Source organism: Petromyzon marinus, unplaced genomic scaffold, assembly GCF_048934315.1.
Source record: "Petromyzon marinus isolate PM22_M1 ecotype Great Lakes invasive population unplaced genomic scaffold, UKy_Petmar_22M1.pri1.0 PM_G_Scaffold_42, whole genome shotgun sequence".
NCBI lineage: Eukaryota > Metazoa > Chordata > Hyperoartia > Petromyzontiformes > Petromyzontidae > Petromyzon > Petromyzon marinus.
The window spans coordinates 1794479-1811597 of record NW_027422994.1 but is presented as its reverse complement, the minus strand read 5'-3'; the positions used below and the strand labels follow the sequence as shown (position 1 = coordinate 1811597).

Genomic DNA, 17119 nt, shown 5'->3' with positions numbered 1-17119 from the left:
TGGGGGGGGGGCAAGCAGGGCCAGGGCTGCGGGGGGGGGGGCAAGCAGGGCCAGGGCCGTGGGAGGGGGGGGCAAGCAGGGCCAGGGCCGTGGGGGCAGGGAGCTAAGGACGGAGTTCACTTTGCTGCGACGTCGCTACGCCCGCGCCGGCTCGGGAACATCTCTGATATGCAGTGGTTAAGCGAGGGATGTTGGTGTGCGCGCATGCGCATGCGTGGTTACCGTTTTGACCACCGTTGTGTCAGCCGCCGCTTGTTGAGAGTCCACGCGTGTTGGCGGGGGCGGCGGTGTTAGCCGCACCTTCGCGATAAAACAATAAAAGCGACTTCTTTTGTAACGTTTGGAGGAGCGTTGAGTGAACGGTGGCGTCCGGTTGGGGTTCTCTGGGTGGATGATCGCTGCCGCTGCCGCTGCTGCTGCTTCACAGCCACTAGCGGCATCGTCACCAGCAGCAGCAGTAGCATCACAATCAATATCAGCAGCAGTCGCATCACAATCAATATCAGCACCAGTAGCATCACAATCAATATCAGCAGCAGTCGCATCACAATCAATATCAGCACCAGTAGCATCACAATCAATATCAGCAGCAGTCGCATCACAATCAATATCAGCACCAGTAGCATCACAATCAATATCAGCAGCAGTAGCATCACAATCAATATCAGCACCAGTGGCATCACAATCGATATCAGCACCAGTAGCATCACAATCAATATCAGCACCAGTAGCATCACAATCGATATCAGCACCAGTAGCATCACAATCAATATCAGCATCAGTAGCATCACAATCAATATCAGCAGCAGTAGCATCACAATCAATATCAGCACCAGCAGCATCATAATCAATATCAGCACCAGTAGCATCACAATATCAGCACCAGTAGCATCACAATCAATATCAGCACCAGTAGCTTAAGCAATCAATATCAGCACCAGTAGCATCACAATCGATATCAGCAGCAGTAGCATCACAATCAATATCAGCAGCAGTAGCATCACAATATCAGCACCAGTAGCTTCAAAATAAATATCAGCACCAGTAGCATCACAATAGCAGTAGCTTCACAATCAATATCAGCACCAGTAGCATCACAATAGATATCAGCACCAGTAGCTTCACAATTAATATCAGCACCAGTAGCTTCACAATCAATATCAGCACCAGTAGCATCACAATAAATATCAGCACTAATAGCATCACAATCAATATCGGCACCAGTAGCATCACAATCAATATCGGCACCAGTAGCATCACAATCAATATCAGCACCAGTAGCATCACAATAAATATCGGCACCAGTAGCTTCACAATATCAGCACCAGTAGCATCACAATCAATATAGGCAGCAGCATCACAATCAATATCAGCACCAGTAGCATCACAATCGGACATGTGAGCATGATAGTGCAATCCAAAGGACATGTGAGCATGAGATATCTAAGCGATAGGCACAGAGAGACTCACAGAGTGTCGGAAATAACAGCTGACATATGCAGGTAGGATGGAAACATCACAGTCAGTTATGACTTGACCTGGCTAATAACGTCCTTCCAATGATTGCTCAGTTTGTACCGAATCTTCTCGCTTGAAGTTGTGTCTGTGTTCATATATCTGGATGGCTTCATGAACAAATCTCTGAAGGTAGCCGGCAGGTTTGCAGAGTACCTCCGTCTTGGAAAAATCAATGTCGTGCGAGCCCACAGCGTTGAAACAATGATCAGCAACGGCAGAGGTATTGGGCCTACCGTGTTTCAGATCCGCCTTGTGTTCACGCGCGCGGTCCAAGACGTGTCGTTTCATATTCTTGGTTCTTTCGGTAAAGTCACATTGAAGGGAAACAATAAAATAATAAAATATTTTAAATCATTGTTTCCCTTCAACGTGACTTTACCGAAAGAACCAATAATATGCATAACTGCAGTCACGAAAGCTTTAAATCAAAACATGTCGTTTCGTTTCCCCGATGTCACTGTTCTGTGTTGAAACGAACCCGGATCTTGTTGTTTGTTTAAGATTTTAGAACTATGTTTGGTAACCCCTGCTATGTACGGCGAAGTGATGGTTTTGGTTGGATCCTCAGAAGGTTGACTCCCCATGGCTGGGGAGACAGCTTTGCGGATTGTACCGTCCGAGTATCTGTTCATCCTGAGGGGTTGGTGCACGTGCTCCAACTCACTGGCTCGGTGGCGCTGGTCGCAGATGCAATGTAGTGTTTTGATGAAGGAATTCTTCTGGGCTGGATGTTGGTGGGAGTCAGGCTTTAGATAGGCATCCGTGTGGGTGGCTTTCCTGTACACCGAATGTCCCGACGAGCCATCAGGTCTCTTCTCGATCAAAACATCCAGGAATGGTAGCTTGCCATCCTTTTCCACTTCCATGGTGAATTTGATAGACGGTTGTATGGAATTGATGTGGTTGAGAAATTGGTTCAGTGATGGCAGGCCATGTGGCCAGATGATGAAAGTGTCATCTACGTATCTCTTCCACAGGGAAGGACGTAGGGTGGATGTCTGGATGGCATCTGTCTCAAATTTCTCCATGAAAGCATTCACTACCACTGGCGATAAGGGAGAACCCATTGGGGTACCCTCATTTTGTTTGTAGAATGTACCATTCCAGGTTGGTGCATCTGGATTCAGTCCCTGTTGGACCAAGTCTTCAATGATTGCAATGGTGTCAGGTACCGGTACATTGGTGAACAGAGAGACTTACATCGAAACTGACAAGCAAATCATCTGGAGGCAGTGAGATGTCCTTGATTAGAGAAACCAAGTGAGCTGAGTTAAGTACAGCTGAGGTGGACATGCCCATGAAAGGTTTTCAGGGTCTCAAGCATTTGTACATCAGATTCGGGGTCTTTACTTCAGACCGCAGGAGGAATCTGATGAGCTATGAAGCTCTTTTTTTTTTGGTTCACAGATGTCCGGTAGGAGCACGGGGTCACAACAGGCATACGTATCTGCCATGGTTTTGCGCAGTGGATGCTGTTTAGGGTGGACCACGACCTTCGTGGGAGATCAAAAGCCAGGGATCTTCTGCGCTGGGTCCTTCACAAGGAGTGCGCTATGGTGGCTCGGAGATGTTGACTACCTCGCCTGGTACGCAGGAGGTCGTGGGTTCCACCACCATCATCATCACGGTGGCTAGGAGATGTTGACTACCTCGCCTGGTATGCAGGAGGTCGTGGGTTCCACCACCATCATCATCACGGTGGCTATGAGATGTTGACTACCTTGCATGGTACGCAGGAGGACGTGGGTTCCACCACCATCATCATCACGGTGGCTATGAGATGTTGACTACCTCGCCTGGTACGCAGGAGGTTGTGGGTTCCACCACCATCATCATCACGGTGGCTATGAGATGTTGACTACCTCGCCTGGTATGCAGGAGGTCGTGGGTTCGATCCCGACCCTGACGATGCTTGCTGCTGTATATTTTAAGTCTGCGTCTCTCATCATCATCATCACGGTGGCTAGGAGATGTTGACTACCTCGCCTGGTACATAGGAGGTCGTGGGTTCCACCACCATCATCATCACGGTGGCTAGGAGATATTGACTACCTCGCCTGACATACAGGAGGTCATGGGTTCGATCCCGACCCTGACGATGCTTACTGCTGTATATTTGCAGTCTGCATCTCTCTCTCTCTCATCATCATCATCACGGAGGCTAGGAGATGTTGACTCTCTCGCCTGGTACGCAGGAGGTCGTGGGTTCCACCACCATCATCACCACGGTGGCTATGAGATGTTGACTACCTCGCCTGGTGCACAGGAGGTCGTGGGTTCGATCCCGACCCTAACGATGCCTGCTGCTGTATATTTGGAGTTTGCGTCTCTCTCTCATCATCATCATCACGGTGGCTATGAGATGTTGACTACCTCGCCTGGTATGCAGAAGGTCGTGGGTTCGATCCCGACCCTGACTATGCCTGCTGCTCCTGTATATTTGGAGTCTGCGTCTCTCTCTCTCTCATCATCATCATCACGGTGGCTAGATGTTTACTCTCTCGCCTGGTACACAGGAGGTCGTGGGTTCGATCCCGACCCTGACTATGCCTGCAGCTGCTGTATATTTGGAGTCTGCGTCTCTCTCTCTCTCATCATCATCATCACGGTGGCTATGAGATGTTGACTACCTCGCCTGGTATGCACGAGGTCGTGGGTTCGATCCCGACCCTGACGATGCCTGCTGCTGTATATTTGAAGTCTGCGTCTCTCTCTCATCATCATCACGGTGGCTAGGAGATGTTGACTACCTCGCCAGGTACACAGGAGGTCGTGGGTTCCACCACCATCATCATCACGGTGGCTAGGAGATGTTGAATACCTCGCCTGGCATACAGGAGGTCATGGGTTCGATCCCGACCCTGACGATGCTTACTGCTGCTGTATATTTGAAGTCTGCGTCTCTCTCTCATCATCATCACGGTGGCTATGAGATGTTGACTACCTCGCCTGGCATACAGGAGGTCATGGGTTAGATCCCAACCCTGACGATGCTTACTGCTGTATATTTGCAGTCTGCATCTCTCTCTCTCATCATCATCACGGTGGCTAGGAGATGTTGACTCCCTCGCCTGGTGTACAGGAGGTCGTGGGTTCCACCACCATCATCACGGTGGCTAGGAGATGTTGACTACCTCGCCTGGTGCACAGGAGGTCGTGGGTTCGATCCCGACCCTGACGATGCCTGCTGCTGTATATTTGGAGTCTGCGTCTCTCTCTCATCATCATCATCACGGTGGCTATGAGATGTTGACTACCTCGCCTGGTATGCAGGAGGTCGTGGGTTCGATCCCGACCCTGACTATGCCTGCTGCTCCTGTATATTTGGAGTCTTCGTCTCTCTCTCTCTCTCATCATCATCATCACGGTGACTAGGAGATGTTTACTCTCTCGCCTGGTACACAGGAGGTCGTGGGTTCGATACCGACCCTGACGATGCCTGCAGCTGCTGTATATTTGGAGTCTGCGTCTCTCATCATCATCACGGTGGCTATGAGATTTTGACTAACTCGCCTGGTATGCAGGAGGTCGTGGGTTCGATCCCGACCCTGACGATGCCTGCTGCTGTATATTTGGAGTCTGCGTCTCTCTCGCTCATCATCATCATCACGGTGGCTATGAGATGTTGACTACCTCGCCTGGTATGCAGGAGGTCGTGGGTTCGATCCCGACCCTGACGATGCCTGCTGCTGTATATTTGGAGTCTGCGTCTCTCTCTCTCATCATCATCATCACGGTGGCTATGAGATGTTGACTACCTCGCCTAGTATGCAGGAGGTCGTGGGTTCGATCCCGACCCTGACGATGCTTACTGCTGTATATTTGCAGTCTGCATCTCTCTCTCTCTCATCATCATCACGGTGGCTAGGAGATGTTTACTCTCTCGCTTGGTACACAGGAAGTCGTGGGTTCGATCCCGACCCTGACTATGCCTGCTGCTGTATATTTGGAGTCTGCGTCTACTATACACTACTATACACTACACTACTATACACTAATATACACTACAATATAGACTACAATATGCACTACTATACACTACACTATACACTACACTACACACTATACACTACACTAAACACTACTATACACTACACTACTACACACTACTATACACTACACTATATACTACACTACTATACACTACTATACACTACCATATACACTACAATATGCACTACTATACACTACACTATACACTACACTACACTATACACTACACTATACACTATTATACACTACTATACACTTAACTATACACTACTACACACTACTATACACTACTATACACTACACTATACACTACAGTAAACACTATTATACTATACACTACACTATACACTACTATACACTATACACTACACTATACACTACTATACACTACACTATACACTACTATACACTACACTATACACTACACTATACACTACACTATACACTACTATACACTACACTATACACTACACTATACACTACACTACACTACTACACAGTACACTACTACACTATACACTACACTATACACTACTACACACTAGTCCTGCACAAGTCCCCAAACTGCAAAGACAAAGGCTCCCCAATGTAGACTGACACATCCACAGACCCACACGTGGACCCACGGACTCGCACAGAAACCCACGGACTCATCGACTCCCTCTGGGCGTGGGCTGTTAGCGAGCACCGGTGAGGGTCGCGATGGAACAACACCAGGGGCTGGTGTGGACAGAACCACGGCTGGCCGCTCGTCTCTCAAATTCTGATGTTAGCACCCCCACCCACCTCACCACCTCCTTAATTATGGCTGAGTCCACCTAAGTGACACTCAGGACTGCTTCAGGTAAGGGGCCGACCTTAAATGACGTCACGTGATTTTAGAGGATTTTTGACCCCCCCCCCCCATCGTCACACGACGTCACAAAGTCAGACCCCTCCCCCTCAAATATGACGTCACAAAGCTCTGCCCCCCCTCCCCCCCCCACAAAAAAATAAAACATGCTTCAAATCCCTTTAAACTATTGTTGTCATTGTAGGGCGTTGTTAATGTGGCGCTGCACTCTGATGTAGGTAGAAAACATTTATTACAAAGTCTAATTAAGTAGAACGTGTTGTCTATTTAAAGTTGCGCAATTTGATGTGACGTCACATTTCTCACCCCCCCCCCCTTTGTCACATCGTCACAAATGTCACCCCCCCCCCTCTAGGTGTGTGACGTCATTTACGGACGGCCCCTAATTGTCAAGAACCTCCACACTGAACAGGCAGTGACGTCACGCGCAACAGACCCAACAGCAGTGACGTCATGTGTGTACTGACCCAACACAGCAGTGACGTCACGCGGGTACTGACGCAACACAGCAGTGACGTCACGCGGGTACTGGACCCGACACGGCAGTGACGTCATACATCGCTACAAATATATAAGGTATAATAGAGTTTAGTGACGACGCCTAGCTGGCTGCTTTCTCGTCACTTGACGTTGATGGCACACCCGCCTTAGCGCAGTGTCAGTGGGTTCACTCGAGGTGGAGGGTGCAGCCCCGCGATATCTTGCTCGTGCCACTGCGAGCAGACGGGCCGCAACTCGAGGGTGGAGCTCTGTAGACCCCCTCCCTCTAGAAGGGGATTCCAAGCTGCCTCTTCCACGTTGGTCAGATGTCTTGGAGGCGGTGGCAGTAAGAGAGACGAGAGAGCCAAGAGGTCACCTCGGGAGACGGGGCGGCGCTTCAACCTTAGTCACGTGACTGAAGGAGTGTGGGCGTGCCGTGCGTGTGTGTGTGTACTGTGTGTGTACTGTGCGTGTGTGTGTGTGCACCGTTTGTGTGTGTACTGTGTGTATGTGTACTGTGTGTGTGTAACGTGTGTGTGTGTACCGTGCGTGTGTGTGTACCGTGCGTGTGTGTGTGTATACCGTGTGTGTGTGTACCGTGTGTGTGTGTACTGTGTGTGTGTGTACTGTGCGTGTGTGTACTGTGTGTGTGTGTACCGTGTGTGTGTGTACTGTGTGTGTACCATGTATGTGTGTACTGTGTGTGTGTGTACCGTGTGTGTGTGTACTGTGTGTGTGTGTACTGTGTCTGTGTGTACTGGGCGTGTGTGTACTATGTGTGTGTGTACCGTTTGTGTGTGTACCGTGTGTGTGTGTGTACCGTGTGTGTGTGTGTACTGTGTGTGTGTGTACTGTGCGTGTGTGTGTGTACTGTGTGTGTGTACTGTGTGTGTGTGTGTACCGTGTGTTTGTGTACTGTGTGTGTGTGTGTACTGTGTGTGTGTGTACTGTGCGTGTGTGTGTGTACTGTGTGTGTGTGTGTACCGTGTGTGTGTGTACTGTGTGTGTGTGTGTACTGTGTGTGTACTGTGCGTGTGTGTACTGTGCGTGTGTGTACCGTGTGTGTGTGTACTGTGTGTACTGTGTGTTTGTACTGTGTGTGTACTGTGTGTGTGTACTGTGTGTGTAACGTGTGTGTGTGTAACGTGTGTGGCGGTAGTCTAGCGGTTAGTACGCTGCTCTACGAACATAACGACCCGAGTTTGATTCTCGCTCACAGCCAACAACCAGTGACGATTATTTGAACCGGTTCTGGGCCTCCCCTATGTCGACTCAGCCTCAAATGAGTACCCGGTGCGGTGCGAAAAACATCATTCCTGGGGAGACAAAGGCGGTCGGGCACGGTGCTGGCCACCCACCCTCTCGTGTGCCGTTCCGGCCTTCATAGGTGGTGCTGCTACTTGCTAACAGCACTTGCCCCAACAGTCTGTTAAGGCTACACGGGGGATCTTTGTCTTTGTATCACCACCCAGGAGTCACGGAGCTTTTGAGGCTCCGAGCCACGTGGGGATCCACAACAGCGTGAGGCGGTGCCACTCACAGGTGAGACGCGGGGATATGTGATTTCTAATCGATAGCCATCCGTCGGTTAACCCATAGCAACTGCTGAGTCTGTCAAACGACTTCCTCCTTCCAGCGAGCCTTTGACACTTCACGTGGCCTCAAAGTGTACCTGGCCTGGCACGGGCGCCACGGCGATGTCACTGCCACTTACTGGCGAACGGCGGTTATTGATGTCAGTGTTGACGGCGGCCATTGTCGCGGTACAGGTGCGCGTGGTGCATCGCTACCCCCGGCAAGACGCTGCGGGAGGGGCCAGGAGGAAGAGCGCAATCGGAGTACTACGATGGAGAGAGAGGGGAGAGGCGGGGATGGGGGAGGATGGAGAGGACCAGGGGGTGGGGGGGATCGACCAGGGGGAGATAGATGGGGTGAGATGAGAGAGCTCGTGAGGCAGAGGGCACAGAGGGAGATGGCCAGAATTGAGAGGGGCGGAGGAGAGGGTGGAGAGAGGCCATGGAGAGTGGGGGAGAATGTGGAGCGGGGGCGGGCGGGAAGAGAGCGTGAGATGCAGGCGAGGGAGGGGGCAGGAGGAGGTGGACGGTTGGAAGAGGGGGTCATGGGGCTAGAGGAGGAGCAGTGGGCTCGGAGAGAGCTTGCTCGACGGAGGGGAGGGAGAGACGTGCGCGGGGAACGGGAGGATGGGGTCAGGGCTTTGGGAGCGAGGGAGAACGTGGACCGGGGGGGACAAGAGAGGGAGATGCGGGCGAGGGAGGGTGAGAGGGGTGGATGGGGGGGAGAGAGGCAGGGGGAGAGGGGCCCGGTCAGGCAGAGGGGAGTGGGAGAAGTGGTTCATATGGCAGAGCGGCATGTGTGGGACATGGAGGGGTCCAGATTGAGGGCAATTAGAGAGGTAGATAATAGAGTGGAGAGGATGTTAGTAAACAGGTCTCGATTGGAGAGAGAGGCGGCCAGATTGAGGGCAGAGGCAGAGGTGCGTAGGCCAATGGACAGGGGAAGAGCGGAGGTGGACATTGTCAGAGGGGCCGGTGGCCCGGGTGGAGAGCAGCAGATAAGAGAGAGAGCGGGAGAGATGCTAAGGTGGGAGAGAGAGGGAGCACGAAGGAGAGATAACAGAGGGGTAGATCGGGGAGCAGAGAGGGAAAGAGCGGAGGCAGACATTGTCAGAAGGGCCGGTGGTCAGGGTAGAGAGCAGCAGATAAGAGAGAGAGCGGGAGAGATGCTAAGGTGGGAGAGAGAGGGGCTTGGAAGGAGGGGAGGGAGAGAGGTAGATAGAAGAAATGAGAGAGAGGTGGCACACAGGGGCATGGAGGGGGCTGGAAGGATCAGAGGTGGCAGAGAAGTAGAAGTGTCGATCGAGAGGGTTAGGCAATACTTGGACAGAGCGTGGAGAGTCGTGGAGGCCGAGAGGGGTCGAGACCAGGGGGCGGGGCGGGAGGTGGTCGCGAGAGACAGAGGAGTCGCGGAGAGAGATAGACGGCAAAGGGAGAGGGGGGAGGGGGGGATGAGAGAAGGGGGAGAGGGAGGAGGGAGGGGACAGTTAATGCACATGATGCGGCATATCGCGAGAGAGAACCGCTTGGTGGGAGTGGTAGATAGGGTGCTGGGTATTGTTAACAGGGGGCGAAGGTGGGTGGACAGAGAGGGAGGGAGAGAGAGCGACAAGAGCCCGGCTTGTCGTCGTTGCATCAATGACCGCTGATAGATGATGTTTGCAGGGAGGGGGGACGAGGAGGGGGGTGAGGAGAAAGCAGCGGCGCAGAGATTCAGGCTACACTGCACTACCAACACGGCAGAGACCCCAGTTCGATTCCCGCTCCTGGCCAACAACAACGGTGACGATTATCTGAACCAGTCCTGGGCCACCCTCCTCTAAGCGCCGACTCGGTTTCAAATGACTGGCGATGTGTTTATGAACATGATTTGGAATTTAAATGCAGCGGTTGTGTGTGTGTGGGACTCACACGGAGAAGAACGGAAATATTAAGGATATGTTTTTCAAACGAACGGTTGTTTGGGTTGCGTTGTGTTCATTAAAGTTACTTGCAATTCAAATACAGGTGTGTTGTTGGTGGTTGTGATGCCAGACGATAACATTGTGAGGAGCAATGCCTGAATCCTTACCCTTGGGGTTCCTCTAGAAATGGCAAAAAGCCACTGAGAGTGGCCACATGGAGGAGAGGCTGCTACTCTGTACAGAGCTGGACCGGTACCGCCTGGATCTCTGTGGCATTCAGGAGATCCAGTGGACCGGCTCTGACTCCAATCATCATGAGGGGTGCAGAGTCCTCCACTCGGGGCAGGAGAATGCCAAACAACAATGAGTGGCTCTTATTCTGAAAAAAAGAATGAAAGCGGTGTGGGAATGTGGAGGCAAGGTGTGGGAAGCTGTAAGCCCCAGGCTACTTTGGGCTCGCCTCCCCCATCAACAGGAGGCAGAGAATGGTGGTGGTGGTGGCTGCTTACGCCCCCACCGAAGACGAACATCAGTGGAGGGATGCAGGCAAGCCCGAGGATTCAGATTCCTTCTATGACCTGTCACAGGTGTTAGCTAAAAGTGGCCCCTCGGGATAGAGTCATCCTGTTGGGTGACTTCAATGCCCGAGTTGGTGATGATGCTGGCACCTGGTCTGGAGCGATTGGAAGGCATGGGCCAGATCAACTCAATAACAACGGTAGGAGGCTGTTAGACTTCTGCGCAGCCTATGGGCTTGTCATTGCCAACACGCTGTTCTGGCATCTGTGCATCCAGACAACATCGTGGATTAACGCCGGGTCCAAGCAAGAACATCCGCTGGACTATATAGCGAGTGGACCAGCGAATGCAGGCCCATGTACTTGACACCAGAACCTACAGTGCTGCTGACCTCACTGACCATTAGCTTTTCATATGTAAGATCTGTGGGCTGGGTAAATCTGTGAGCAGGAGTGAGAGACAATTAAGCTCCCAAGCATTCACTACGTTATAAACAACATTTGCACTCATAAGTCGCTTGCCTAATTGCCTCAGCAACTCGGTGTTTCGTATCGAATCTCATCTCAAACACAGTGTACACACACAGTGTACACACAGTGTACACACACACAGTGTACACACAGTGTATACACAGTGTACACACACAATGTACACACACACTGTACACACACAGTGTACACACACACAGTGTACACACAGTGTACACATAGTGTACACACACACAGTGTACACACACAGTGTATACACAGTGTACACAAACAGTGTACACACACAGTGTACACACACACAGTGTACACACACACAGTGTACACACAGTGTACATACAGTGCACACACAGTGTACACACACACAGTGACACACAGTGACACAGTGATACAGTGTACACACAGAGTGTACACGCACAGTGACACAGTGACACAACAACAATCGCCATTCGCCACTAAGTGGTGGTGACGTCACCACGAAGCTTGTGCCAACAACAACAACAACAACCGCCATTCGCCACTAAGTGGCGGTGACGTCACCACGACGCTTGTGCCAGGCTATGTGCACCGTGAGGCCACGTGAAGTGTCGAACGCCCGCTGGCAGGAGGTCACTGGGCAGACCCAGGTGCCACGGGTCGACTGACTGAGATGACTGGCTGATGCACCACCTGTGCCCCCTACTGTGCCAACCTGCTGTGCTTTAGCCACCCGGCGCTCCGCTCGTTGTTGTGAGCGTCACTCCTCCGCCCTCCGTTGTTGTTGGAGGGCGACTGCCTCCAACTGCCCAGTAGCATCCTTCACGAGCCTCCTCCACAGAGGCCGATCTTGACACCGCTGGTACCAGTCATCGGCAAGTCTGGCACAAGCTTGGTGGTGGTGTACACCCACCACCAAGCTTGTGCCAGGCACAGTGACACACACACAGTGACACACAGTGACACACACAGTGTATACACATAGTGTACATACACACAGTGTACACACACAGTTTATACACATATTGTACACACACACAGTGTACACACACACAGTGTACATACACACACAGTGACACACAGTGTATACACATAGTGTACACACACACAGTGTACACACACAGTGTACACACACAGTGTACACACACACAGTGACACACACACAGCGTATACACACAGTGTACACACACATTGTACACACACATTGTACACACACACACAGTGTATACACAATAATGTCCACGTTGTTGCTGAGCTCACACACCCAAGGGAGGGAGCAATGGAAAATGAATCTAAATCAACTTAAACTTCAACTCTGTTATGTCACCACTCTGCATTACCTCATTGGCGTGAAACGCTAGGGTGAGGTGTACCTCGTTAGTGACGTCATGTCACCAAAGTATTCATCCCTCCCCCGTCCACCGCGCTCTTGAGCGTGACGTCACCTCCGCTCGGATCACTGCCTATATCGTTCCAGTGGCAATCCTTATTTGGGCAAAGCTACGCCCAATGACTGGCGGCTCATTAACATAATGTGTTCGTTAAAGCCGTCGCGAGTTTATTGCGACGGGTTCAGCGCCCACGCCCCAATCCCTCCACATATGGGCCGGCAACATTAACATAATTTATTCAGTTATAGAGCCGCTCGTGGGAGGGAAGTGACGTCATACTACTTCCTGCTGTCGCGAGGTAACAGGAAGCTGCCGTGTGCGCGCTTGCACTGAAATCCGAGGTGAGAAATTCTCATCGTTGTGGTGGTGGTTGTTGCTTACCAAGGTAGAGCCTCTCTCTCGTAGGGATGTCAGTTGAGTAGCAGCGAGCATGGGAATCGATGTCCAGGTTGGAACTTTACAGCGCGGGGCCTAGCCACGCGGGGCCTTGCCTCCTGCCCTCGCCTGATTGCATTCACTTTAATTATCTCGCTTAAGTTTAATTTGTCTTCACCCGGCTCGCCACTTTGTAACTTTGTTTTATTGTAAATATTCACACAGTTTTAATTTTTGTTCTTTTGTTAGCAGGCCAAGCCCGCTTGAGCTGCTATACCGCTCTTGTTATCAGAAGCAACCTGCCCACAACAACACAAGATAAGGCTTTGTCAACGTGTGTGAATGTTTTGACTTAAAACTTTGGTGACTGCAGGAATTAATATTCTTGGTTCTTTCGGTAAAGTCATGTAGATAGAAAATAAAATAACATAATAAACATAAAAAATAGTAAATAAAGAAAAAAACACGTTTTGATTGCAACTCAAGTGGTCTTTATTTAATGTAATTGTATTATCTGTTATTGTTATTTTCTATGTACGTAACTTTACTGAAAGAAACAAGAATACGTGTGTCAATGTCTATCGGTCAAAGACGCTCAGCGGAGAGACGCGCAAACTCCAAATATACAGCAGGCGTCAGGGTCGGGATCGAACCCACGACTTCCTGTACACCAGGTGAGGTAGTTAACATCTCACCACGGAGAGAGACACGCAAACTCCAGTTAGCCTCGGCTATGTTCGTTGATCCTCGATTAATTACTTGGTGGATTGAGGAAGCATTCATGCCAAGCAGATGAAGGTGGCCAGGCGTGATTCTAAACATGCCACCGCCTGTTTACTCAGTGACAGTGTACAGTTTGTGTTTGCAGTAACGTCTATTAACTCTGTTGAACACGGAGGTTATAGCGTAACAATAGTTTACTTTTGTTTTCCTCTGGAACTCTTTATAAGAATGGAAACAGGAAGTTAACACAGCACACACATGCAGCTGAAGTCGGAACTGTTCATCCCAGCATTCAAGGACATCTGAGTTGCGATTGAACATTAATTCATGCATTTCTGCATAACACAAATAGTATTGTTTTCAACACCCTTTGCTATGTCAGCTGAATTTAGCTCTTATTAATATTCCTTTTCTAGCCAGACAGCCGAAATTGTGTGCTTAGAGTTTTGGGTTAACATTCATTTTGAAGATACGAGGGCTTCCAGGCATGTTTATAACCATTTGCCCTCTCATTGTGTGCCATCACAGCCCGTGTGATGAATTTGGGACACTTTTTCACTACATCATGAATATATGAATGAGTATAGACGTGTAAGTCACGTGTTACTGTGTATATATGCATTCCTCTGTGCATCGATACTGACGTGTCGATGGTGTGGATATTATTTTTTTCTGTCTGCAGCTGACGTGGTCTGATGGAGCAAAGGCAGTCAGCACAGCAGCTCGGTACGACAAGTCAACATTGCGACCAGCGTGCATACAGCACGGATTGGACTGGAAATTTGACACAGCACCAGAGAACTCACACAGGAGAGAAACCCTTCAAGTGCACTGTGTGTGGGAAGGCATTTTCATGGTCATTTGCTCTTAAAAGACACCAGAGAACACACACGGGAGAGAAACCCTTCAAGTGCAGTGTGTGTGGGGAGGCATTTTCACAGTCATCTGTTCTTAAAACACACCAGAGAACACACACGGGAGAGAAACCTTTCAAGTGCACTCTGTGCAGGATGGCGTTTGCACAGTCATGTAATCTTAAAGTACACCAGAGAACACACACAGGAGAGAAACCCTTCAAGTGCAGTGTGTGCGGGATGGCGTTTGCACAGTCATCAAATCTTAAAGTACACCAGAGAACACACACGGGAGAGAAACCCTTCAAGTGCAGTGTGTGCAGGAAGGCATTTGCAGTTTCATCAAATCTTCAAGTACACCAGAGAACACAGAAGCATCAGAAGATCTGCAAGGAGTGGAGGCTGAAATCATCTTGTGAAAGTCAAAGTTCCACAATGAGCCCATCCCTCATGAAATAAGAACCGGAGAAAATCCCAGCTTTGACACTGAAAAGGAACTGAGGTAAAATATGAACAGGTGAAGGTGAAATGTGAAGAGGTGATGGTGAAGAGCAAAGAGGTGAAGGTAAAATGTGAAGATAAAGATTAAACTCCAAAATCGGACGTTCACATCGTGAAGCAGAAGGAGAATTCTGACTGAGGCAGAGCGAGGCAACTCCCAGCAGTTTGTCGAAGTGGAGGTGTGGGTGGACTTCCTCCTAGACAATACAAAGTCAAGTGGAGACCCGGTAAATGTGTAAGCTTGAGACAATGTCGCTAGAATAGATGCACCTTTGTCACAGGCCTTTAATGACAAGAATGTGAAGTTGAACACTCAGCTCCTAGATTCAACCTGCAAAGTAAGAGCGAGCGGCCAGTCTTTGTGGACCTGTGGGTTGGGAAGATCTCTGACCAGGAGCGAGAGACAATAAGCCCCCAAGCATTCACTATGTTATAATAATTGCATTTACTCGGTGCTTGCTTAACCGCCTCAGCAACTCGGAGTTTTGTATCTCGTCTGAAACACTCGAAGAGCATCCCCAAGTAGCAGCTGCCCCTGTGTGGCACAGGGTGGTGGCCCTGCACCGGTCTGCATTTATTATTTTTTTCTGCCTGAGGACGACCGCTTGTGTTACGATCGAAACTTCGTGATCTACTATTATTTTTTCTACCTACCTGACTTTACTGAAAGAACCAAAGAGTATGTGAACAAGAGGCTGTCAGTAGGGGGCGATGATTGATGTTTCATTTCAGTTGTGTAATTTGTCGCTAATGTTTAGAATTCGCCAGCATGCAATGGCCTACTCGTTTTGAATGACACAATAGTATGTTTTACATCCACTGTTAAGCAGACCGTGCGTATTTTTTTTCAAATAGCTTCTTAATCAGATGTTATCTGTTGCAGTACATTTCACTGCAGTAATTAAATTTTGTTAAAATGCCTGTCAATAATTCAGAATGAACGCTTGTCTGATTTTGTGTGCACATGCATCATTTCATTTATAAGGGTCAAACATTGATTATGTGATGTTAGGACAAAGTGTGTGTGTGTTTTGGAAGTAACCTGTACAGATAACTCAGGTGAGACCCGTTGTTTTTTGTGATACAGGTCAAGCGGTATTTTTGTGTTTCATGAAGCATCTGGAGCAACTCATTGTCTTTGAAATAGGAAGCACACTCGGATCATTCATCAGTTACAAGGCATACCACCTTAAAGTTACACGTGGAGGAGATACATTCTCTGCAACACGAATTATAATTTTGTCTTACGTGTTGACGTAGATTTTGTCGAACTTGGACTAGAAATGCTCCTTGCTGATTAACGTCTGGATGTTCCAAACCATGGCTTGAAGCAAGCCCCACTGCTGTTGAGACATTGTCCACCAAAACCGGTCCACAGTTGGCTTGCACACACAGTGTACACACACACAGTGTACACACACACAGTGTACACACACACACAGTGTACACACAGTGTACACACACACATAGTGTACACACACAGTGTACACACACACATAGTGTACACACACAGTGTCCACCAAAACCAGTCCACAGTTGGCTTGCACTGAATCAAGGCTGCAGTAATTATGGACTCGCACGAAGGCCGTGGGATTTATATTTCGTGTTCAACATTCCTTTGTTTCGTGGAGAGACCGATTATATTAAAGACGTCTTGTCTGCTGATCTTGTTCATATCTGTGTACATCGATATCCCACATTGCTTGCACGTACACACCACACGCAATTAAATCAATGAGAATAAGAACGACTTCCGGGCATTGTGAAGATCGAGGAATCTCTTTCAATGGAGCGAGTTCAGTGTGTTCGATTCAACATCTCTCTGTCCCTGTCCGTCTGTGTCATCTGTTTGCCTCTGTGTTTCTCTCTGCCTGTGTCTCTCTGTCGTCTCTGTGATCCTCTTGTCTGTGTCTGTCCGCCTGTCTTGTCTGTGTGTCTCTCTATCAGCGTCTATCCAACCGTATTCAACGACT

General features: G+C 49.5%; 1 protein-coding gene across 1 annotated transcript; it reads left to right on the top strand.

Moving 5' to 3' along the window:
* Positions 1-13654: 13654 nt before the first annotated feature.
* Positions 13655-16811, top strand: LOC142917110 (uncharacterized). Its single transcript, XM_076061806.1, has 2 exons — positions 13655-13742; positions 14474-16811. Exon 2 carries the CDS (start codon positions 14487-14489, stop codon positions 15102-15104), a length of 618 nt encoding a protein of 205 aa, XP_075917921.1. The 5' UTR covers positions 13655-13742; positions 14474-14486; the 3' UTR covers positions 15105-16811.
* The last annotated feature ends 308 nt before the right edge of the window (positions 16812-17119 follow it).